This window comes from Astatotilapia calliptera, chromosome 8, assembly GCF_964374335.1.
Source record: "Astatotilapia calliptera chromosome 8, fAstCal68.1, whole genome shotgun sequence".
NCBI classification, from domain to species: Eukaryota; Metazoa; Chordata; class Actinopteri; order Cichliformes; family Cichlidae; genus Astatotilapia; species Astatotilapia calliptera.
Genome location: NC_137429.1, coordinates 21,671,586 through 21,698,274, shown reverse-complemented (window position 1 = coordinate 21,698,274; position 26,689 = coordinate 21,671,586). Strand labels below are relative to the sequence as shown.

Genomic DNA, 26,689 nt, shown 5'->3' with positions numbered 1-26,689 from the left:
CATGCTGTTTTCAAGCTGCTACGATCCAATTTTCTATATGAATAATAGATCACAGGACCACTTGTGAAAGGGGTTGTTCCTGATGATAAATAGAGAAAATGGTCGCCGGTCATTGCCCTTGTCAGCTCTGTGCTTTATGAAGGCTTTATAAACCTTTGAACTCGTTCTTTTTGTTTTAGGACCCACAGCTTTACCTCGTTTGATTCACTCTCCCTGCTTTCATGTGTTGCTTGAGATGGCTATTCTGAGTTAAAAGTCTACAACTTTTTAAGCTGCTTTGTGCCATCAGTGTAAGTTTCGTCATACTTTTTGTCAACAACCTTTGTTTCCTGACAGAAACACGACGATAACTAAATAAAAACGAATGTACGAGCACAAAAACTGATGTAATGTACGGCGACTTTGGTCAGCGAATATAAACGAGACTCGTGGCAGGATGAGTTGGAAGTGATTCAATCCCAACTAATCTGCTTGTGCAGTAAGGTTAAATGCAAACATTTGATCAGGGAACTGTACAACTAGCTTCTGTGCTCCCTGTTTCTCATGAAAATGCAACAGAAATTTTGCATTTGATGTTAAGGAAACTAAGATGCTTTGTAAAGTGTTTGGAGCAACTGTCAGTAGAAAAAAAGACGGCAACTTTTATATTTTAGTCATCAAAAGCACGGTGGAATAGTGGTTGGCACTCTTGCCTCACTACAAGAAAGTCCTGAGTTCAACTCCACCATCTGACTAGTTCTGTATGGACTTTGTATGTTCTCCTCGTGTTTGCGTGGGCTCCACATGCAGTTTGATTAGGTTGCAGATGCTGCAATCCAACAAGTTTTAGCTTAGGTAATTTAGTTTTCCTAAAGCATCAATATGCTCTGTAGCAGATGGAAATGTGTTTGTGTCTTTGATTTGTCGAGTGATGTGACAGATAAATAGAAAACAGAACTGTTTAATATAAACCCCCTTTTTCCTTTTCCAGAGTTGCTTCAAACAGAGATGCAAGAGAAGCTCAGGTACTTGGTAAAATCGGTGGAAAAGCCTTCCCTGTGCAGGCGCCTTTAGTTTCAGTTATTATATTTTAATGAGAAGAATCCTACATGAAACACTGGCTTTGTCACATATTACCAGCTAATGGGAGCAACACAATAGTGGCTTATTGATGTGTGCACCGCAAATAAGAATTCTAGGAATATTTTCAATATTGTATGATGAAAACTTGTTTCCCCTCAATCTTTATGTCAGTTGCAAATATATACGAGCTCCTTCCAGTTTTTCAAGTTATCTCCTGTTGACTTTTCTCACTGAGGCAGCAAAGGTGCTTTGCTTCATCAGTTAATCCATGCAAATGAATATAAAGTGTACACAGCAGGCTGTTGGTCTTTCAGATAGCAGCGTTCTACACTGTAGCATCCTCTGCAGTGTTTCCTGACTCACGTTAAGCATTCTGGATTGATTAGCACCCAGAACAACTGGGTGCTAAAGGTGAGGAGAGCGTTGGCTTGTTTGGCAGTAATTCATGCATTTTTTCCATCAATGAAATGGCCATGTTTAAATGAAACCCAGATCAACAAAACCAGTTTAAAAAACCAGGTAAATAAAATCTCTTATTAATTTTCTCACCACCCATTGCTTTCCGGGTCATTCATCAATCATTCAGTCAAACCTTAATTTCCCCATTTGATTGTGTGATCGGATCGTTTAATACAAACATGTCACATCTGGTCTAAACAGGTTAAAAGCAAACACACTCATCAAAGAGATGCATAGTTTATTTTCCATCCACACACCTCCGTCCTCTCTTAATCGTCACCATTTTTTTCCCTGGTCCTGCGTCTGTTTCCTTGTTTCTTGATTTTTGTTTTCGTAGTTGTCTAAATGTAGTTGCCCCTTGTCCTGAACATCTTTAGTTCCTCCTCCTCCTCCTCCTCCTCCTCCTCCTCTCTAATCTTTCACCAACATTCATCTACCTCCCCTTCACCTCCTCCTTATCTCTTCCTCGTCTGATTTGTTATTTCAGCGTCTAATTCTGCAGGATGCCAGCGCTCCAAAACAAACGCCTTTGCTGCATTCAAAGACAATAATCAGCCATTCACTACCTTCTGTTTGTTTTTGCTTCTTCTTTGATCCTTTTTTAGATAAACAAGTAACACAGATTCATAAATGGTTCTGTCTTATTATATGATCTCTTTGTTTTTTGAATTATGGCTGTTTAAATTGTCATTACTTATGAGTTTTCATTTCCGATTAACCTGTTTTCAAATTTTAACTGAATTAAAACTGGCTCAAGAACAGTTAGTTGTGCTTACTTTATAATTACGTGTCTTTTAAAAAATTGAAAGAAACTAATCACAGTGACAGAGCGCGATTAAATGAGACCAACCGTCCTGGAAAAGGATGTGGCAAACATAATAGAAATATGAACTTTCTGCAAGTTTATGCGTTCATATAGTGGAGAGACCCGTCTCCATTCGTAGAAACTTTCATTGGCCTCTGTTGATAGACCAAATTTTACCAGCTACCTTTGGGAGGTGGTGCTTTGAGTTCATCTTGTCATTTTAACTTATGAAGGTGATACAAACATCCTTTTGTTTAGTAGTCAATAGAGTACATTATTGAGATATTTTGCACAAAACCAAAGATGTGCGAACCTCATAATTATTTCAGCTGGAAAGATTAGGGCAGGATGTCAAAATCATTTTACATCGTGGGCCAGATACAGCCTGCTTTGACCTTATGTTGGAAAACATGAAGAAGAGCAGTGTGGACGGGGTTGGAGTCTTTGTCTGGCTGAGTATGACCCCGAGGCTTATCTTTGATACCTCTGGGTTAAGGAATCAAGAAAAACATTACAAGCCATCCTCTGGGGACCATGAATGCCAGTCCACCCAATAGTCTGGACTTTCAGTCTGGGCCGAAGAGACCAGATTATATTGCTAACCTAGATGGGGGAAGGGCACATTACTCCTCTTTTCTCCATGGTCCTTCGCTGCTTTTCTCCCTTCTAAAGCCTCCAAATGGATTCTATTTTCTGCCTAATTGGGCAGCTGGTTAGGCCTGCAAGAGACTGGTGATAATATGAAACTCTGCTGCTTTTCCTTTGGTTTGAGCAAACCTCTTATTCTCCCCTTCTCAACAAACATACATCCACAAATATTTCATGACAGTCAGGTTTCTGTTGTGTCTTTCTGAGGCTTCAAAAGATTTGTTTCCTCTTTAGTTGTTTATTTTGTAAATTTATCATTAATTCATACAGTAACCGTGTAGCTTGCAGGTACTTGTTTTTTAATTAAAGCACTTTTGTTTGTTTGTTTTTTTCAACGTCTTTGTTACATCTGTTTTTGCTCAAAGCTATTGTAAATTGTATGTTTGCAGAGGCCACGTTATTACAGATCGATGGAGGTTCTGGGTCTGAAATGTGAAAAGGATGCAGAAATGCCTTAAACCTCTTTTTAAAGTGTTTTATTGGAAAAACAGACTTTAAAAGTTTGGCACCTTTGATGTACAACCTTAGCAAACGCTGTCTTAGTTGGGTGTATGACTTCAAGTACTAGTGTTGAGTTAATGAGTAAGTAATGATAGCATGTTCATTTTGTACATGTCACCTCTACTGTCAGATCCACCTGTCCTTAGCCCATCACATCTGGTCTTAGTACACCAAGATGACCACAACCACCAGCTCAAGGCTTCACTTTGAGACTTATCCTACGAGTGATGTCAGGGTGGCTATGTCCATCTTTCAGAGCTTAAGTGTGAGCCGCTTAAGCTGCCTCCAAAAAACAGTGATATTCATGATGTCAGACATTGAATGAAAGCCATAATTAGCCATCTTTTCTCTGTGCCCTGTAGTTGCATATTGTTAAAACTGGAAATTGAGCAACAGGACTTTCTCTGTGGGTCTCCTGTGGTGCTGGAAGATATAAGATGGAGAAATACATCAATTATCATCCGCACCTTCTGCATTTCTTAGCTGTGCTCACAGTTACTCCCATTTCAACCTGCTTGTTGGAATACCCTCAGGCTAAAGATCCAGTTAAATGTCAAGGAAAGAAATAGCTGCAATTATCTGTTCACAGACTTTGTTTCAGATCTTTGTTTCCGAAGGGTTTTCATAGTATACAAGGGCTCGTTTTCACAGGAAGATGTTCGGCTGTCAGCTACTCTGGATAAACTGCGGAAATGGTTCTGTCACTGTGTGCTGTTTGGATGTTCTAGATAATTTACGTTGTAAGAAACTTTGAATACGTTTTTGTGGATATGTGGACTTATGGGGACCTCAGACCAGCTTTCAGTCACTGAGGTGTCTGTTAAAGGGGATGCTAATGAATAAATGGAAGCACATGGCAGCCTTTTGACATACAAATGTTCTGGAAAAATACAGTGCACAGCGAGATTCACTATATAAGCATAGTGAAAGTTGTTTAGCAGTGACCACGCTTGTGGTGAATGTTAAAAAGAGTCTAAACAGCTGTGAGAACACCGTTAACCATCAGCAGTGTTCACACTTTCTGTAGACGAACTGCTCTTGATTTGAAAATTAGATAAATAAGTAACACAAGTTATTTATGTGAATTAAACACAACCTTAAAGTACACAGGATAATGGCAGCAAACTTGAAAAAAAAAATGCTAATATATTTGTGTACGAATAATAATTTCTAAAAAATTAGCATCTGTCCAGAGAAAAATGTGTTTCAAGTGCATATAGTTCCCAAAAAGTGGGAATTCCAGGCATAAACAGGGAACTTTCTCTACCTGCACCAGTGAGAGTACGCAAAGATGTGAAGTTATGGTTGTGTTAAGAATTATGAATAATGCTCGCACTTTTTAGCCTGTTTCTCAAGGCAGAAGCTCAAAGCTGGGAGTTTAATACTGAGGTAACTGAGTTAATTTTGTTGGTATATTCAGCACACCGAATGGATTTTAGTACTAACAAAAAAGTCTTTCTTATGCTTTTGCAGCCAAATGCTTTTTCTTTCCTTTTTGTGTTGACCCGCTGAGGGCGTATTTTTATTAAGCGTATTATTATGTTTTCTCAGATATTCTTTTAAGCCATTCAAATACTGACAATAGGACTGCGTCCATCACAGTTAAGCTTTCAGGAACAGCGCAAACCCATCAACTCTCTTCCACAAGGTCTATCTGAATCATCATTAAAGGCCACGTCACTGTTTGAAAACTGGTTTTATTGGAGATATCAAACCACCAGTGCTCAAACATTAGGGATACAATTTAGATGGTGCCAAGATCTTTGTTGGAGATAATGAGAGAGATTTGTGACCTGTCAAGGGAAAGGAGCTGGTAGCTGTGTGCAAAGGCTAATGCGTTGCCATAAATAAGTATGCCAATGAGACGCTGTAAAGTGGATTAAGCTTCACACAGCCATATGTAAGGATGTGATGGCTGAGAAACTGCACAGATTCTGTCGTCTCGCATGATATGGGTTACATGCTCAGCCCTGTTAGTTGTATTAGTTCCCCACCTCTAATATTTATGAGGCTATTGTGTAAGGAAAGCGGTCATGCTGAGAAAGCTGGGCTAGGACACCCGATATGTTGGGTGTGCTCAAAGCACAGTTTAAGTCGTTTGTATTCTTCACTCATTTTCCAACATGTATGTGTTAGAATCAATACGTACTTGAACTTCTATACTTACTTGAACTTCTATACTTGAACACATTATGTCAGCAAAAGTAGTGACAGTGAGCAGGTACTAGAAACTAGCTCATCTAATGCAGAGTAGCTGTTGTTGTTGATGTGCGATTAATTACACCTGTGTTTTTCCCATCAGCTGTCAGAATATCTACCGTAAACAAAAAGAAGACCTGTACAACGTCAAAGCAGCTTTAATGTGTCTTGAATAAGGACGTCATCATGCCCCAGTTTTGTCAGCTGAGTCTCCATCATCCACTTTGATCAACGCACACACACAATTAGACCGTACTGTATCGGGGCAGTGCTTCTCTGAACTTGCAAAAGTGAAGTTGGTGGAAACTTAAATGTGCTTCTGTAGGTCAGATGTGAAGTGCTGAGATGACAGGTCTTCGGTCCATTAGTGGCCTTGTCTTCTTCCATCTTGTCATGAACCACTGTCACTTACCAGATTTAGGTCGTTGCTTGTGCACGGCTGCTCTCCACACAACAAGCTGCTTAAACAGAACCTTGACCAACTAGTTTTTATTGGGGATACAATGTATTAAATTCATATTTTTTTGTAAGCATATTATCACACTAGTCAGTGATTGTGCTGTAGATGAAATCAATTAACAAAGTGAAGGAGATGGAGTCATAGTGTGATATTTATCATTTATATCTTTTGTAATGAATTAAATGCTATTTTTAAACAATCATGCGGTTTTAGTTAAAGTTTACCTTTATAACTTTAACCCTGTCTAGACCTGCCTATTACTGTTGCTGAGATATTCACCATGAAACATTCTGGAGAGCTTCAGCTGCTGGTTTGCTCTTAATGGCTGTCAAAAGTGCCACATTTTCTTATGTTTGTTATGTAGTCTAGACTGCACGGTAGCATCCATGCTGACAAAAGTTCAGTGGTGTAAAGCAAATGTTGCCTCAAAGTAAAAAAATTCTGTCATTATCTGCTCCCTCCTTTGTCTGTCAAACCACCTTTGAAGCCGACATGAACAAAATGTAGAAAGATTTCCTGTAGCTGTAAATCAGTCTGCTAATCACAGACCTAGAGTTAGTAAGCTGAGTTATGTAAATACAAAGTTTACATTAAAGATAACCATCAATGTATAGTACTCTGTAAAATGTTTTCGTTTCTTTATATCTGCTCTGAAGGAGTCTGTGGTGGTCATGAACAGTAGTTCTCCAGATTTTCTGAAGGTCTTTCAGAGTTAAGCCACTTAACACTGACCTATAAATCATTTAAGCATAAAAATAGCACCTAACTCAAAGGATAATTCAGTGTTGTCTAGACGTGACAGACAAACAGTTTTAAATGATATCTTTAGTCTTTTGTTACTAGCAGCATCTTGCAACGATACAATTTGTTTCCATTTCTACAGTCATCGCAAGGCAGCCAACATCCAAAGTAGCTTTGAATGTCCTCCAAGAAGTCTGGAGAACTCTTCCTGAAGACTAGTTAAAGAAATAAATGTGTTCAAATTATTCAAACTCTGTTTGATAAGCTGTTACTTCTGTGTATGTTTTTCCACGTTTCAATGACAAACTGAACCCATTTCCAGTTTTCCTAGGAAAATATGAAGAATACTTGAAAATGTGAGGTGGCTCAAGACTTTTGCACAGCATTGCAGCGTGGATGTTTCTACTCGGGGTTTCTCCATTTTTAAGGTTGCCTCAGTGTTCATTATCATTTTAACGTACTCTATCACAGCTTTTATACATAAAAGCGTGATTTCCATTATGGACACATTCAGTATTATGTGGGTTTGAAAGGGACGCGGTTCATTATTGAACCACAGTTTGGGCGTTTGTTGATTTGCTTGGCAGTGGGGGGGCTATGCTGAAGTTCATTTGGTGGATTTTTAAATCAGTTTCTGTTTTCATATACTTGAATCAAAGCTGTATTTTTTGTGGTAGGCCACTTTAAAATTGAATTTTCAAAAGCTGTTCTGCTCTCTCTTTTGTCTCTGTGCAGTCGTTTTCTGCTGTGAAAATGGAAGCCGACTCCCCCTCTTTCTTGTAATAGGCTCATCTTTTCTTTTCTTTCTGCTCCCTCTATCTCTCGTGAGTCTGAATAAAGCAGCTAATGGCACATAGAAATGGTGACTGCACAGCTACGTCTATAGACTCTTTCTGTTATGTGCTGCAATATGTAAGTGAAAATACACATTTACAAGGGTTATTGTAAAGCACCGTCAAGAGCCTGATGACCAATATGTGAACTGCAGAATGGCTGTTGCATAACAGCGGGTCGTTGGTGTGTTTGACATTTTCAAGAATATCGAAATTAGGTTACATATTATAGTGTTGTAACTGAAATTAGATTTAATTATAGATGGAGGTCCTAAACTGTATATCGAACTTTTGAAAATCAGGACATGCTAATCTAACTTATCTTTGTGTTGATACTGATGACAACCATGGTGATGTGTCTGCATGTCTTCAGGTGTATATCCGCATCCTGGACAATGAGTGGAATGTGTACAGGCGTTACACCGAATTCAGGGAGCTCCACAATCATCTGAGATCACAGTTTCCTCAGGTGGACACCTTCAACTTCCCACCCAAGAAAGCCATAGGGAACAAGGTGAGCTGATAGTAAATCTAATGTGTGTCTTTGTCTCACTGTCAGCCACCTCAACCCTCGCTCTGTCTCTCACTTACCCACTTCAGCAATGATGAATTGTGTGTCCCTGCTAAGCTGTTTGGTAGCTGAAATGTCCAGTTTCACATTGTTAATCATTGCTAAGTTGCCTCTGATAAAACTGTTGTTCACATCTGTCCATAACTTTTTCAATAATCCTGCAAACAGACACACAAATAATACCAAGCAACAACCAAAAAAATCAATTACAGCAGAGCCGCAGAAGAACCCAACACAACCTGTTACAGAAACACATCACAGAGAAACGTGCAACAAATGAATCGCAAGCAAAAAAAACAAACCAGAAAAACTGAACTCTAAACATGTCTGTCAATATGAATCTTCAAAATTTGTGAATTGAACTGAGCTAAAGTGTAAGCATATAAAAATATCAGAAGCATGACATTTCTCCCTCCAAAATATTCTTAAACCAAAATGAAGAAGACAATAAAAACTGTACAAATAATAACAGCTGTTTATCATAAACAATTAAAGTGCATATTTACTATAAATCCAGAAAACTGTGTTTGTCTGTCATATGAAAAGGTGACAGACAAGTGTGATGTGGTCAGTGCAGTATGATACAGTATGATGTGGATCGGCTGCTGTTAAGAAATACAGGCAGTGTGTTCTTGGCCTCTTAAACAAATGTGTATTTTTTGTTTCAGAGAATCCAAATAAAATCCCAAACGAATTCATTTGATTATAGGAAGCACTCCTACTGAAATATATTTCAATATATTGTGCATTAAACCCCATAAAAGAGGTCTTTCCTTGCATAATGTTCATAAAATTTTATATCAGACTGTAAAAACTGATTGGAGCCTTTTAAGATGGTAAGCTCTGTAGAGGGGAAAAAGGCAACCTTAACAACCACATCAGTTTATCACTCCTCCTCTTTTACCGGTTTCATCTGCTTGCCTGGGTTCTCAAAGCTTGTGTCCCTTCTGTCTGGTTGGAGAGCCCCCACCTTTCTCCTCATTGCACCATTCCCTTACTCTTCTTCATCCTGTTCTCCACTGTCTGCCTACAACCTTTGGGGGATAATTTGGCTCTGACCTCAATTCTGTGGCTGGTTGGATTTAGTGCTGCCACAGCCAAAACGATGCGGTGTGACTTCCCACCTTCAAAGACGGCGCACTTTCATGGATAGAAAGCGGACCGAACGCTGTGTTTGCAGGCACTGCATATGTAAGAAGAAGCAGGAGGCCATCAGTGTGTGTGTGTCTGTCTCACATTGTGATGTGGTATCATGTGGAAGTGCACGTGTCTATCAAAGGCCTTGACAGTTGGTGTCATCGTGTTCTGGAAAGCTCTTTGAAAGCCCATTACAGTGCAGTCTGTGTGAATTATTGGTTTTTACCATCTCCTGAAAGTCGCCCATCATGACAGAAAAAGTAGTCCAGGCTTTGTTACACTCTGAGCACGTTTTAAAGCAGGGACACCACTTTCTTCTCGAAGAGAAACACATGCTTCCAAAAAAGTTCGGATGGTAGATGTCAAGAAAAACAGAATGCAATGACTTACATATTGTTTATTACCTATATTTAATTGGAAGCAGCACATGAGTAGAAATGCTTTTGTTTCTCTTTCAACAACTGTGAATCGACATAGAGACGAATTAGTGGTTCACACACTACAGAACTCCAATGCTTGGATTTTATCCCCATTTTATTATTTTGAATTTGACACCAGCAACCAAAAAGTTGTGTCAGAGCAGATCTTTCTCACTCTGTTACCGCGCTAATGTTAAAATACTTCTAGAAATTGTGAAAGCATAGTCCTTTAGGCTAAAGAGGAAATGGCTCAGTTGGTATCGGCACACAAACGCCAGGGAGGGTGTTACTGGACTCGGTGCGGTAACTCTCATATGTGTGAAGATTTTATGAACACCGAAGTTTTTGGAGCAACATATACTGCATATCTAGGCAGAATTTTTTAGGAAATGCCAAACCTAGTTTCTAAATGTGTTCCAACAGCAGTGAAAGAGTGCAGGTGCTAAACTGGCCTGGCTGCAGTCCAGACTTCTTACCCATTAAAAGAAGTGTATTATGAAGCAAAACAACGAATGCAAGACGGCTTCATTCCCGTATTACCATGTGCCCAGCCCAGTTTTTAAAAAAAAAAAAGTGTTTTCTGGCATTGTTGATTTAAAATGAGCCTTTATTTAGTCACAAATCCAGCATTTTCTATGTTGCCGTTGGATTATTTTGAATCAGATATGCAGTTTAAATGATTTGCATATATAATATTCTGTTTTTATTCAAAATCTGAAAGTCTTTGACCTTTTGCTTGCATTAAATGTAGTTGTTTCATATTAGTTACATTTTGTTTGACCTCTGTTATGTCTGTAAATTTCATTTGATTTGACCATTTATGCTAAAATCCGGTGTTCCAGGCACAAAGGTTGGGAGAGGAAACAGAGTTCAAAGTCTTTGGTCTTGACTAAAATCAAATGCAGCAGCAGGCGGCGGGATGAACCGCTTCAAAATATGATAAATATTAAGTGGTTGTTAGTGTTTGTGTCTCTGTGTACAAGCAAAGCAGAGAAACAACAAAATGTGTGCGAAAGTAAGTGCATGTAGTTTGTATATGGCATTTAGTTGTGTATTTATTGTGTATTTGTTCCTGTGTACCTGGTTGTATCAGTAAGCAGCAGGCCTGCCGTGTTGAGTTTCCCTGTTATTTCAGTCCAGTGAGCGTTTGTTTCTGGCTCCCTGGGAGTACTTTGTAGTTTTTGTATCAGTGATGACCTCAGGTGAAGTACAGAGCAGCGCTGCTTTTGAAAACAGGAATGGAGTATATCAGCGCGTTTACTCAAACTCACACCCTGGATTGAATAGTTCCAAATTGAAATAAGAAAATATACTGTAAGCTGAAAAAAGATGTTTCTTCTGGATACATTTTGTTCTAGTTGAAGTTAAATATATCATAAAATGAATCATATATTGAACAGAGATTGGTGTGACTGTACAATCATGTGCTTGCTTAGCTGTAGCACAGTTTTCTACATGGAGTTGTCATAAGGCACATGACTTACTATAAAAAGTCATGTGCCTTATGTCTAACCCCCTCATAGGTACATGTGTAGCATTAATCAGCATTTAAACCGTATTTATTTATGGTTAATGAAAAAAAGAACAAATTAATAGATAAGAGCTTAATATGTGTACATATAAAATGTATCAGTATCCAGCTAGCTAGCAGAAACATTGGGCTTAATCTCCTAATATGGTGTGAGGTGAAGTAGCTGTCTGTCCTGTGGTCAGAGCATCTGGCTTAAAGGAAGCTGTAAATCTAGCTGAAATGTAAAGATTATGTAAATGTTTTGCAGTGTCATTTCTTGGGGATGACATATAATAATTTACCCCTCTGAGTCATGTGTCATTATTGGTGATTACCCTAACTCAATGCTATCAGAATATGTAGTTTTACTTTATTAAAAAACAGTTGTTTTCCCAGAACAATTGGCTATGGAGGGATTAAATGTCCTAAGCCACATGCATGGAAGAAAAAAACCTGAACTTCATTCCTACAGTGAGGAGATCCTTGGTCCTTTATGCTGATGGGGGCATTTTGGCCTTTATAGTTCACGTTTAGAACTTTAATACTCTAATGAAACATTTCTATTCTGATGGGAATGATATATTCTAGCATAACAGTGCTCCTATCCATAGGGCACTGAATAGACCACCTTGCATTTAGCAGACAGATGCTTTGCCCTCCAGACAAGCCCCAGAGGCCTGAAAAATCAATGTCAAGGTGTATTAAAGCTGTTTTGGATGCGCGTGGAGGCACCTTACTCTAAGACAGCGTATTGTAGTTTGTCCTTTAATTTGTCTCCTGTCTGTTTACAATGCCAGGACTTGATTGAAACGCGCATTCACAAACGCTGCCAGTCCATCTGTTTTTCCTATTGTCTGTTGTGCTTTTAGTCTCATTCAAGGGTTCCACCATCACAGACGCACTTTGCAAATCCAAAGCGGACTTTGATACATACACACACAGAGCCTCACACCATTATATCCAGCTAATGATGGAGAAATGTTAATGTTAGGAATAGGGTACTTGGTGTGTTGCAAGGGAGAGAGAAGGAGAAAGACCTTCAAAAGCGCTTTATCTGCACCGCGAATATGCGCTCTGCTGTGGTTCGCTGTGTTAGGGATGAAACACAGCGGCTGTCAGTGAATATCAGGTAACAGAGGAACTGGGTGAATACACACCCCTTACTACCTGTATTACATGGCTCCTACTCTCTGTTTCATGCCTGTTAACAAGAGCGCACATAAATGCACACACGTGACTGACATTTCAGAGAGACACGTTTCTGAAGTTGTCAAAGAACATCAGCTACGCTATGGATTTATGTTTGCAGGGAAACTTATGGACGAGTTTTTGATACATACTTCTATCATGTAACAGCTAACCCTGCATGTGCAAGTATGTGCCTGGCTTTTTGGGCAGTTAAACTAGCACCCTGATTGGACCACTTATGTAACTTTCATCTGCCTCACATAAATCATGTGGGTTTTTTTTTTTTTTTTGTCTCATTTAAATGTGATCACTGGCTTTTTCCTGTCCAATGTCAGGCTGCAGGTGGGTCATTACTCTCTGACATAATCACTTTAAAGATTCACTGTACAGTGAATAACAGAAGGTTACTTGATGAATGTCTCTTACTTCACTAAATTAATTACTCTAAAGCTTTTACATGTAAGTCCTACCTTTGCGTCTTTGTTCTAACAAGGTCCCAAGGAAACGCAGGATTGATGAGGCCAGGAATAAACAAAATAAAGACTGTAATTACATCCTGGAGTCTTGTTACATTTAAGTTGCATAACTCTGACTCAAAGTCTGTTAAAGTAGGCAAACCTAATGCAGTAGGTTTTTTGGTGTCTTCAAGAGATCGTTGATTATGGCAAACATTAGAGATTTTAATATTGTTCATGGTATCTTCACCTTTAGTGTCAACACCCAAAGTCAGTGCTAGTTTGGACCTGATCAGTCTTTGTTTTCATTCTGTGTCTCTTCAGTCCTGTTATTGAGCTAATGCGACACCCCCACCGCCCACTCTTGCATCTGCATATGCTTTAGGTGAGACTGTCCAGCTGTTTAACTAAGTAAAACAGAAGATGTAACACACATGCACGCTCTCTGCTTATGACAGCCTTTAAACAGCTGATTTGTCAGGGACCAGCCCACGCTTACAGCCTAAGTGTTCCCTGTTCATGTCTGTCAGCTTCCTCCTCCCTTCTGCTAATGTTGAGGCACAGAGGAGGCAGAGTGATGACATCAAAGAGACATTATTATCAGACCCCCAATCTTTTTTTCTTTTTGGTTTGTTTTTCAGGGCTCAAACAGTCCAGGGGTGAAATAGTTTCTCTACAGCAGGGAATTCACAAATATTTTCCATAGGAAGGTTCAAAATATGTACTTTTATAGGATATAAACTGTAAACTGATTTACTTCTGAGGTTCAGCACCTTCACAGTTTTGGGAATTTTCTGAAACGAGTAAACCAACATGCTTTGCCTGTTATTTCTGGAAGCGTAAATGAGCACGAGCCCATGAATGCCTTTGAGGAAAAGTTATCCTAAAGTTTGCACCCTTTGAAGAGCTATGAAAACTTTTCCTGCAGATGAGGTCAGAAAACAGGTCTGATAATTGTCAGGGTAGCTTGTTTCAAGCGTACCCTGGCATTAATAGTAGGATAGTTCCCCTGTGGTCATTGAGCATTATCAAAGTACTAAGAGAGCAGTAGAGGTGGGTAGTCACTTTTAATCCTACAGTCTGTCAAGATATGCACACAGCACTACACTGGTTATTAGAAAGGCAATTAAAAGCTTTAAGAGTATCTCTAAAGTGTAACTTAAGAGCTCCTTAAAAGCTTAATTTTTGATTATATTCACTGTGTACTCAAAGGTGAAGGAGTGTACTCTGAAGCCACTGTTGTGCATGATTAGAAGTGCAACAGAGCTGAAACTTTGAACCAGAGTACACAGATTTCATGTGTGCTGCTGATTAATGGCACTGAATCACCTACAGCATGGGGTAGGTGGGAGATGTGGTGTTTCTCTGGCATCAAATGGTTTAAGTGATTTTTAAGTATCCTGTGTTCCTCCTGCAACTAAAACCATGCAAGCGGTCTCTTTATATTGTCCATGACCTCTGTTGATGCCAAATGTATTCAGCTCCTTGCTTATGTATAAAAACTACATCTTTAAGATACAGCTGTGAAGTTATGGGTCACGCTGGGTTTGGTGATCATACCTCAAATCTGCAGCAGATATTAGCCAGGTCATGAGCTTTACTCATTTATAGCAGTGTGATACATTAAAATGCACAAAATGCTAAAACAGTCTGATGTGAATTCAAGGGTGTGAACAGTGATCACAATCATTCAACGTTTGTTTAGGTTTCCTGAAAGTAGCATGGCCCTTGGTGGCGGTTGGCCCATCTATGCATACGGTGACAAAAAGTGAGTAGAGTGCCGAGGCCGGCCTGATTAATTAATCAGAAACTACACAGTGAATTATTAACAAGTCTTAGTATGTTGTGCTCGCATATTATGCAATATGCATGTTATATGCTTTTAATTATGACAAAGGAGACGTTGTGAAGGTCTTGCATGGGCATTCTTGAATTGCATGCGATGTTTTATTCATGATCCGGACCCGTAGTTTTGAGAGTGTTTAAACAAGGCATCAAGAGAGAAGCCTCTTCAGCCCCACTGTGGTCCAGTGTGGGCTGACTTTGTGGAACATTTTGACCTTGTTTTGTTGCCAGCATGTACCACTGCTGTCCTTTCTCTTAATTCAAGTGGACTGCAGGCTAAATCAGAGCCCAGGTTGATGTTCTTCTTTAATGTGATGACTAAGGGTAGCTCATTATGATAATTTTTTTTGTTTCACCTGAGTAGGTAGTGCTGAAAAACCTTCTTTTCCAGGAAATACCTGATAGACACCAAGTGCCAGATGCTTTCAAAGCACTGTGTTTAAATGTTGCTTCTAATAACTATGCGAATTGCTGGGAGAAAAAAACGGCATTGCCTGAGGCTTCTATCATATAAAGTCCTTAAATCTGCCCTTTCTCTCTTTAAAAGGGGGGAAAAAACCACAGCAGGAATTTATTTCATTGTAAACACAGTAATTCGAGATTCTCAAGCAGGATCGAAGTCTTGGTCAAAGGCATTGATTTTATCTCAGGGGGGTAAGAATGTTTGATACCGTAGGGTGTAGTTACTTTTCACTTCTAAATGAGTTTTTCTGTTGCCAGGCAACATTCCGTCGTTCCGACTATCTATTTAGAGTTTTTTTCCTTCCCTCCTCCAGACTTGAATACCGAAAAGCTGGCAGCAAATTTACAGAGTACTTGTGGAGACCCTGACGCATATGTGACTACTTTACACTTCTGTTCCATTGGCAGCTCCTGTCTCCTGCTTATCTGTCTCTCTGGGAGGTGACATTTAGCTGTGCTGTGTGTACATATGTGTGCTATATATTCAGCTTTTCCGTCTGTCATTACACGACCATTTCATAATCCCCGATCGGGGCAGATCGGCGTAGATGTCCAGCGAGAGGATGCAGAATGCAGAGTTCCAATAACAAAAGATCCAGTAAACTGAATTGCAGGGCAACAACATCCACTTGATAAGACAGAGGGAAACAGACAGGGTAGGATTACAGATGACAAAGAAAAGCAGAGACGGACAATACACAGAAGGCTAATCAGGGGTGTATAATCCTGCAGGTGAAGTCAATGAGGCAGTAGAAGTAAATGCAAAACACAAGAGTGGAAGGCCTAGCAAAGCAAAGCAAAGCAGCAGACGAATAACAACCACACTGGAACAAGGATCCATAGAACATGCATGAACGTAACAGAAGGTGGAACCACAGAAGGGACTCCACAAATGTAAAACATGAACTAGATCTACGAGTTGAGAAGAGCTAAAGGCTCAGCAATGAATGAAAATCAAAATAAACCATAAATAACACTAAGAATCAAATAAACAACAAGGATTACATCTAGGGAAAGTGACAGTTAAATGTTAGCTAGTGCTGCTATTATAATGTCATGTATCTAGATTGCACTTTAAGACCATGTTGTTGAGTCGTTATGGCTCAGTAGTGGGAATTTGCATTTGCATTGCATTTTCTGACACAACCCCAATTTCTCCTGCAACAAATGACTTTAGAGACTTATTAATGGACATTGCTTGAGTTAACTACCACAGCAGAGAAGAAACAAGGGTTTAATGTTGACCATGAAAAGGACAGAAACAGGGTCGTTACTGCACTTACACTTTAGCTAATCTAACTAAATGTTTTAAGATCGCAGATCACTCACTCTAAGTCTTTGTCAGTTCTTATATCAGCTACATCATCAGTGGCGGGAGCAGTCAGATGGGAAAAGTTTGCTTTGTAATATGTGGCTAACTACAGGAGTAAGAAGATGAGGGTTGTCCTGGTTTTGCCCTCAAAGAACCAGCTAACAGCCCAAACAGGAAATATATGGGCCAGCCGTAGTGTCACACTGACTTATACACAGTTGAAGTTTACAAGGCATCTCTGCTCTTTATCACAGAAATGATATATGAAGGTGTAGTTATTGTTTCACTTGGTTAACTTATTCATGTGAATTAGCATGGCATTAGTTTAGTGCTGTGGTGGAACGAGCCACAGATGTCGATGTGTCGGCGCTCTGCACTGAGCAGTTAATGAAGCTGTAATGTTTTGCAGTGTTTGTGTTGTAGCAGTTGTACTATAACTTGTGGGCTTTGAAGAATCTCATTTTGGGCGACATCAAAATGTAAAATCATTTTTAAAAATCAGATCTGTCTTTTGATTTCATGAATGCGAGTCCTTCGGACCATAGAAATTTTTATGTAAATAAGGAATTTAAAATGAAGGCAATGCCAAGATGCACGACTTGCTTCTAATCAGTCTTTTATTCTAGATGTACCAATCCAACGTGCTTCATAATATCTAGTGAACAGATGTTCTATAACATACAAAAATGCAAAATCTTAGTTTTGACTTTACTAAACAGTCGGTCTTGCTGCTTCTTCTTTTTTCCATCTTGATTGAACAGTCTGTATGACACACAGTATAAAGCTTAGAACTGAGATGCTCATAAAACATCACCTTTATGTTTATATGTCCTTGTGATATCACACGAGTGTAGTAGTGTGGGGGAGCAAGTAAAGAGCAGTGTTATGATAGCAGGAGGTAAGAGGACAGATTTAAGAGGACAGCATCCGCCTTGTACCAGCATCAGTATGCCACAGTAGTTTCTGCTCTGCCCTCTTGTTCATCTCTGCAAACAAGACACAGCACCTGGCCTCTCTTTAAACTTCTGTTTTTCCACAAGAGGATGAGTCTGTCATGATGTCCATTAGTGTTATTACTGCTCTGACATCCGTGAAAGCAGGCAGGGTGTCCCTTGTTGTGTCGACATAGCATGAAACCCGTGCTGGCATGCACAGCCTAATCTGACACATCAGATTTACCCGCTCTTACCCCCGTCTGCTTTACCCAGCATGCAGCTGAGTTTAGTTATCCACTCCCACTCTGCTGAACTTACATACTTATCCTCTATTTGGGGCTACAATGAACTTTTTTTTAAAGTTCTCTCTAGCTGTTGCCCTGCATATCATCTACCTAACTTTTGTAGGTTCAGACTGGAAAAATTTGAAAATGCTGCACCGAACGCAGCTCATATCCTCCCACAGAGGATGTTTCTTGTCACCACATTTACAGTGTTTATTGCAGTGATTTATACAGTTACTAACTCAGCACAGAGAAAAGTGCTGATGATTTTCTTTAAATTGTTTTAAGCCGAGCAGTGCTAGACCTAAAGAGGTCCTTTAGTATTTGCTGCCTGTATGAAATATGCAATAATAGTGTACTATTCAAAGTTCAGCTTAGCTTGGTTATTATTACTGTTGCCATTCTGCTGTGACTCAAGGCTAAAAAGACTACTGGTAGAAATGTAGAGATTTTAGTAATGATTAATGATTGAAATAATAATAACTAGTTGTTGTTATCCAACCTTTAACATCTTCATTCTAAACATATTTTACCACAGGACTGTCAAACACGAGGCCCAAGGGCCAGAATCATCCTGGCAAACACCGTAATTTGGTCCACTTCATGGCTTTGAAGGACTTTATAGTTCCTACTGTATTTTTTAATTGTAAATTTTTTTATTGTATTGTAATTTTTTGCAACTTTTGATCCCTCATGGTCAATCATACAACACCAAGCCAACAACGAAATAGATAAACAATCAAATGACAGGAAAGTTTCTGTTCCTGTTTTTGTTTTTTGTTTTTTCTATGGGACTACAGGAAAAAAAGGACATTTTCTGTGACATAGCAAAAACGCTGCCAGAACTTTTCCTGTAATTTTACTCATTTATTATTTCTGAGAAATTAAGCCCAAGGAGTTGCTGATCAATTTCTTTCTGTGCTACAACAGGATTTCTTTGTGAGTAGAAAAATCTTGAAAAATCTGAGGGATTAAATATGTAGGTGAACTTCTTTATGCTGACAGAGAGGTGAGTTTCAGTGGTCCCCATTTAAGGGCGATCGTGGCTCAAAGAGTTGGCAGTTCGTCTTGTAACCGGAAGGTTGCCGGTTCGAGCCCCGGCTCGGACAGTCTCGGTCGTTGTGTCTTTGGGCGAGACACTTCACCTAACGCCTACTGGTGATGTCCAGAGGGGCCGATGGCGCGATATGGCAGCCTCGCTTCTGTCAGTCTGCCCCAGGGCAGCTGTGGCTACAACTGTAGCTGCCTCCACCAGTGTGTGAATGTGTGTGTGAATGAATAGTAGAATTGTAAGCGCTTTGAGGGGTCCTGAAAAGCGCTATATAAATGCAATCCATTATTATTATTATTATTAAAATGAGCTTTTCCGAGGTTGCACACGCAAACAAGAGATAACTGGGCTCAGCTCAGTTCATTTTTCTGTAGTTCACAATAGCAATAATTGAAAAATCCAGTCATTGCATTATTGAACAATTTCAAATAAAGTACATGAAGGATAGGATAAAAGAATAATCTAAAAATAATTAAAGTACATTTTAAAGGTTTGAGAGTGCCTCTCATGTTCAAACACAAAATCCAAACTGAGTTTGTTCAGTTTTTCAGTATTAAATCATATAATATATTCTCATATTTAATAGGAAGAATTCAAATTAATGTATGATAACATTTTGGCAAAACCGGTGAGGATTCAGTGTTTTAGCTTCCACGTCCTGTGCTACTTGATGTAATCGGAGCACTGCCGTGCGTCGCGTGTAAGATCCGACTGAAAGTGTGTATTGTGGGTTAAACTGATTTAATTTGACTTTGGGATGGGAAAATAAATGAATTCTTTTCCTTTTACTATCCATCTAAATTAATCAATTTTGAAATGTAGGACTTGCAACTCAAATGTGAGATTTTAGGCGGGTTCATTTTTAGTTGGGAACAGCACATGAATACTTACCTACGAGTCTTTCTCTCACCGTCTCCCACTTTTCTGTCTGCTCTGTGCTGTCCTATCAGCATCAGTGCCACTGTTTAACAAACTAGAAGTGATATAGTTGTCAGTGAGGTGTGGATTTGTTCCCGTGAAAGGAACAAATCTTGAGTCACAATTTGTCTGTAAGGCATCGTGTCGCAGGTATACAGACGGTTTCCTATCTTAAAAAAACTGCTGGAAGACTCCTGGTGTTTGCTTTGTCTTTATTTATAAGCATTTGCCATAGTTATTTCTTAAGCATTGATAGGAATGAAGTGTGAATGTGGCTGCTCCTTGGAAAATGAGTTTTGAGAAAACTCACCAAGCATTCCAGATGTTTTTAAAAAAGAAAGACCGTATCACTCCTGTGCTCTCACTTTAATTGTGAGTTGTTCTTTGGATGTGTTATCACATGCTGTATCTTCTTAAAATAAAGCGTTGTTTTCCCATGGTTGCATATTCAGCCTTGGTATTCATTCTTCTTGTTCAAAAGAACCACATGTGCATTTCAAGCCATAACAATTAAATCACATGCGTTTTGGGATTTGAGATCAAAAGAGAAGCAGTAGTTGGGGAAAAAAAAAGGGAAATATTGGCCTCCTTCAATGGCTGTTTGTTCCAGTCCCAAACACCAGAGAGTAACACGGAGCATTGCCCAGGCTTTGTTCTGAGCCTTGCTGGATGCCGATTAGCCATGCTCACATTGGCCATGTGGCTCTGTGCCTCTGCCTTCAGAGTCGCACAGTGGAAGCGGGTCTGAATGTTCAGAACACTGCGCTTTATCAACATCAGAAATGAAACGACAAAATCAACACAAATAATAAATGTGGTAATCCTAAAAAATGCTTTTTATTTTTTGGATTATGCAATATCTCTTGTCAGAGCAGATTGGAAAGGATTGGACAGCCTGGCCGCTGGCAGAGAGTCAGCAGGGTGCTTTTGGTTTGTATGGATGCTAGAAAAACTGAAAGCCATTCATCACAGAGGATACCTGCAAAGGATCTGAATCTGGCACGTCAGTTACATGTCTTTAAGTCACAATTTGCAACTCCTTACCTTTCCACGGTCCCGGTCAGCTTGTCACAACATGATCTATGTCATTTTACACATGTGCAAAAATGTACATACTTCCTGTCACCAATACAGTTAAGAAAGAAAAATGTAAATGTGTAAATGTATACAGTATTTGCAATTGTTTCTACAAAAAGGTCCTCTTTGACCTTTCCAAATGTTGACGTTGATTTCTTCTAATGGCGTACACGCGCTTTTTTTCCTTTATTTATTTTTAAAATTACTTTACGCCTCAGTTTTCACGAGCCTAAAGACCAATCACTGGCCACGAGCAACCACTGGATAGCAAGTGATTGCTGCGAGTCACTAGATGAAATTGGTCACGAAGAGGAGTTTCTGTGGTTGTTAGCAGGTTTCCACAGTCACATGTAGTTTTCATGTCAGATGCCAGCTAGTCTTCAAGCACTTGCTAACTATTAGCTGAACAGCAGTAAACCTAACATTGAAAACGTCCACCTTCATTGGCACTTGGCTAAATCCTCCAATAAAATTTGCTGTATTTGCAGTGGGATTGTGCTATACTGATAATAGCAGTTAAAGTGAACCCAAATCAGCAGGTCAGAAGTCCAAAAGAAAATGAATTCTAAGGCAGAGTCATGTGTGGTTTCGGTGCTATGAGGAAATATTATCCTGTCACACGCAGTCCATGATGTATGTATTCAGGTGCAGCTTTAACCTCAGTGTCTATTTCAGACTAACTCTTCTTCACCTGTCTCAGGATGCCAAGTTTGTGGAGGAAAGAAGGAAGCAGCTGCAGGGCTACCTTCGCACGGTGATGAACAAACTGATCCAGACGCTGCCAGAGTTCACAGCCAGCCCCACCAAAGAGACGCTGCTGTCGCTGCTGCCTTTCTGTCAGTAAGTGGTCACACATAAGCTCCTGAAAAACAGAATATTAGCTTAAATATATGACATGCAGTTGTGTGCGTAGGTGCAACAGATTCAGGTAACAGCTTCTAGCACATGTTCAGATCGTGTCTGTTAAAGGTTGGCGTCGTCTTATAGAAACTTCCGAGAGAAATCTTGCCAGAAATTTCTAAGAAACTCTCAACTAATTTGAGTGGGAGTAATGTAAATAATTTTCTAGTTTCCTTTATATAACATCTATCATCAAATGCAGGTGTTAGCTTTTTGTCTACAGGAAGCTCAAATATAGTCCCCATGGTTACCTATTTAAAGGTTTTGTTTAACCACTGTTTGCATACACAACATCTAAAAAGAAAAAAATAACAGCTTCCTGGCATTTGTCTCTGTTTATTATATCATTGTAATATACAACATTTTGTAGGAAGCGTTAACTGTCACTAGTGTTGTGTGAAGAGTTTGCACAGGATACAAGCGAGCAGACAGAATCCTGGAAGTCTCTGGAAAACAAACTTTCCCTGACTTTAACACTCATATTCACACATGGAAAATACACAGTATGTTCTCCCTCTTTCTCTCTCTCTCACACTCACACACACACTCTCACACACACTCACACACACACACTCTCAGACTAGCAAGTGTGAAAATGTATGATGCCTCAGATGCCCACCTACCGCCCAGGCTACATTTCAAAATGAGATGTTCCAGTCGTTTCCTGTCAATATTCACATCAGTTTCCACTTACTGCGATCAGCCAGCATGTCTGACCTGTCGCGCCATCCGAGTGGAATGCTGTTTCTTCTCCCGAGACATCGGCGTCATCTTTCAAAATGAAACGACTACATTTTTTCCAGCGTGGATGATATTGTTTTCACCTCAGGAGTGAGTCTGTGTGTGTCTGTGTGTGTGGTATAACTCTGCAGTCTTTCTGCAGTCCTTCCTTGTCATTTGGTGTCTGATGTACATCTCAGTGTGTACCCATTTAAAGCATGTCCTTGAGATTTTATATTTTCTGTGTGTGGTTTTTAGACAACAAAGTATTAGAGCAGAAAGGGAAAACAAACGTGCTGACAAGCTCATTTGTGCTGGTTTTCAATTAAAACTACAAGTAAAAAAACTCTGGTTTGTAGTGTAACCGTAGTGACACCATCGCACAACTAAGCTTTGTAGTCGGTGTGCAAGCAGACGTGTAGCATGTAGCAGAGAGCCTCTAAATATGTCAGTTGCTGAATAGCTGTTGTCTTCTTGTTGTAATTTGTAGTGACGCTGAAGTCTTTATACACGACTCAGTGAAATCGTAGATGACACTTCATCAACTCAGATCAGCATACTGTACCACAATAATACCGACTCCTGTGGGTTTGTAAGGGGCCGTGCATCTCAACAGCCCTTGATAATGTTGCCTTTGGTGTTTTCATGATGTCTAACCTCTGTGGTGAGGAATGAGCACCTGAATAATGTGGTCATGAACCTGTTGATGGAGGAAGAGGGAGGGGTTGGAGGTGGAGGAGGCGCAAGGTTGAGTAGCGCTCGGCCTTTAAAGAAACCATGCATCACTCTATTATCTGACCACAGTGTCAGAGAGAAACATTAACATAAACTGTGACCTTCACCTCAAAAGTAGCTCTCGATTGTTTACTTCACAGTTTCAGATACTCAGTGCATTTGTGCACATGAGTTTTTCAGCTCACTTTGTTAATAGCTGTTTCCCCGCCCCCTCTGTTAACTGTGCACAGCCAATATTTGTCTGGGGTTACAAGATGCCAGCAGGTATGGTTGCTGATTTGGCAGATACAATGGCAAACACTAAGACTGAAGATCCACAAATGCAAGATAACAAATCTTGCAGTGCATTGAAAAAAGACACAAAATTCAGTGGCTCAAAGATCGCTATGAGAGAGATGCATCAATCAAAGCCAGAATTGATATGACAGCTTTTTGCTGCTGAAGCAGTGACGTCAACACCTGAAAATTCGTGGTTGTTTGTCACAAACTTCAAAAATAAGTTTACCATCGCTGAGTCATTAAACAGCTATAACACTACTATTCTTCCTGTGGTTTGTCCGAAGTGTCGGAGAGCTGGAAGTGTTCCCGTTACTTAGCATTATTTTGACATAAGCACTGACGCTTATCTATTTGATCACAGCAGTCTGTTACAGGATGAGATTTTAAAGTGACAGTGGACGGTGTCTTTATTTCCAGAGGCTCAAACGTCTCTAATGCGAAACAAAGAGTACAAAGAGTTTGTGTAACTAAATCCTATCTGATGTCAGTATGCTGTATCTTCTGTGATCTTCAGTGTTTTTTTGTTTGTTTTTTTCACTGCACAACACACTTAAATTAACATGCAGTGTTCCTCGAGTGGTTACATGAGGCAGGCTCTAAAAGTAAACGCTTTGTGCTTTTTGATATTACTTGAAACTTTGTTTATGAGGAGTTGAAGTGTAGGAAGAAATTGGGAAAAAAAGGAAAAGTGAGTCCGTTTCCAGAGATTCCCATGTTAAAATGCATAAATCTAACACATTAAAAAGATTGTCTTCACTAAATAAAACCAGAAAATGGGTTTAGTTTCTAACTCACCCATTTAGGATTTAGTTGATGCTTAAAGGGAGTCCAGTGGCCACTTTGATTGACTAGCTGTAGCTGATAGGTCTAAACCAGCGTTTCCCAACCTAAGGGAGCCGCGGTACATTTTTCACATTAGAAAAATCACACGGCACACCACCAAACAAAAATATCACAAAAAGCACATTGATCATTTTTCCCTGTGCACCAGGTATAGCAGAATTAGCTCGGTTTGTCTCCAGGACACAGGTCAGATTTTTTCTTTTTAAATATTTAGCTATCGCTATTATGCCCTGCCTCTTCTTTTGTTTTACTGGCAGTTGGCAACTCACTTAATTAGAGCAGGTAGCTGTACTGCCTTCTAGTGGAAGAGAATGTAATTGTTCTGCCCATTACTCAGCCAATCGCTGAGAGTACCAATCAGGTGGAACCAGATAATCTTCCACGGCACACCTGATCATTTCTCATGGCACACCTATATGTCGCTGCACAGTGGTTGGGAAACACTGCTCTAAGCTAAGCTAATTCAAGTGACTTCTTTAGCTTTTTTGGAGCATTTTAACAGAATTTTCTAGCATCAGTTGATAACTTGGCATTTAGGCACCTTATTCAAGTTTGGAGACTTCTGGCTCCAATGAACCAACATGGTGGTAGCAAAAATGCTTTATAAACAGTTTAGTCTATTTTTCAAGTGCACAATTTTATGGGAGTTTTTACTGATTGATTTGGTTTTTAAGATCAATTTTCAAATGAAAACTTACTTCAGAAGAGCCAATAAATGTCCTGTACGTTTGCTTAATTGATAGCAGGATTATAAAGTTGCTAGCGTGGATGTACCCTTGTTTTATTAACAATGACCAGCTTCACTGTGATAGACACCTAGTTCAGCAGTCAGAAGGTCGGTGATTCTGTCCTTCATTGTTGATGATGAGGCGAACATGGGCAGACCTAGCTGTGATTTTTTTTTTTTTCTTGTGTGTGTGTGTGTGTGTGTGAATCATTGATTGTAGTGTAAAATGCTTTGTGACTTGAAAAGCACCATAGAAAAGCAGTTCATTTACCATTTCACTTACAGCAGTGTGTTTTTTGTTGTTGTGTTTTTTTAAGAAATAAGGCACACACTTTGTTTGGTGGCCAACACTTATCTGGCCGCAGATCTTCGTCTCTCTCCACACTCTCTCCGGTCTTGCATGCTGCAATTTTCCTCACTTGTCTGGAACAGTGACGAGGTAACACCTCTTCCTAGATTCGCCACCACTTAGTATGCAGCTCAACCTCACCACTTTTGCAGTTTACTCAGAACACGGTACTCAATCTGGGCTCTCGCCTTACTGACCTGCTGCATCAGGGGGAAAAAAGAGTTTTGTAGACCTTTATCTCACTGCTGAGGAGTTTCAGGCAGTTTGACCTCAGAATAAGTATACAACCTTTTACTGCGGTGGTGCATTGTTTGCGTGTGTATGGCCGAGAATTGATAATTATTCAAACTGTACTGTTTATTATAACCTACCTTTGGGTTAGGCAGTCATTTAGTTGCGTGCTTGTATTTGTGCTCCTGTTTACTCTAATTAGATTTCTCTTCATTCAAGTTTTTAATATTCCAACAGTGCCTGGGAAAGTTATTATCCTGCACAAATCAATATCGTGTCCAAATGGAGGACAAACACATGCTGAGAGGCAGGAAAAAAAATCTATAGGCCTAATTAATTTGACACATTTTGCTATTTTACACAGTTTGCTATGAATAAATGAGGTGGCTTGCAGTTTCAACTCTGCATGCTGCACTCAATTTAGTATGATTTTTGCTGATAAAACTCTCCATCATATCAGTTTTTTTCCCAATCGTTGTCAAATTCAAATAGTGTGACTGTGTTTGATTGAGTCTGCCTGGTGCAGTGGAGGTCTGGGAATAAGTGGTACTTGAGCCACTGCTAAATGTACGTTATGCCAGAGGGGGGAAAAAATATTCACCATATATTAATTGATCTGAGGCAGTTCGCTGTAGCCCAAAGCTCTCTGATCTTGATGATTATGACACAGACACTTGTGAGCCATGCATTTATATACTGCATTTTTGAATGCAAACGTATGCTTGCAGGGCTGTGCTGTGACTGTTCCTTCTATGTATACATCTGTTTTAACATGACAGAGTTTTTGGGATCCGCCACCATGAAGCTTTTTTGCCCCTGCTGCCTTCCACCCATTCACCATGCCACAAGTGTGTTTATTTTTAGCCCGTATTGTTCGAGTGGAAATGAAAGTCCCTGACATTGAATAGCTCAGATGTCCCCGCTAATCTTAATCATACCTCCAGCAGCTGTGGCGCATCATTAATTTGGGCCAATTGGACATCAAGAAGGAGATGCTCTCTTCCTTATTGCTACTTGAACAGTTGAACCCACT

General features: G+C 39.7%; 1 protein-coding gene across 2 annotated transcripts in view; it reads left to right on the top strand.

Moving 5' to 3' along the window:
- Window positions 1-26,689, top strand: part of snx29 (sorting nexin 29) — a 141,685-nt gene that overhangs the window by 109,578 nt on the left and 5,418 nt on the right. For both annotated transcript variants that reach the window (XM_026179080.2, XM_026179079.2), the window contains 2 exons: window positions 8,082-8,222; window positions 21,573-21,712. In XM_026179080.2, the coding sequence (XP_026034865.1) occupies window positions 8,082-8,222; window positions 21,573-21,712 (281 nt within the window). The remainder of the gene's footprint in view (window positions 1-8,081; window positions 8,223-21,572; window positions 21,713-26,689) is intronic.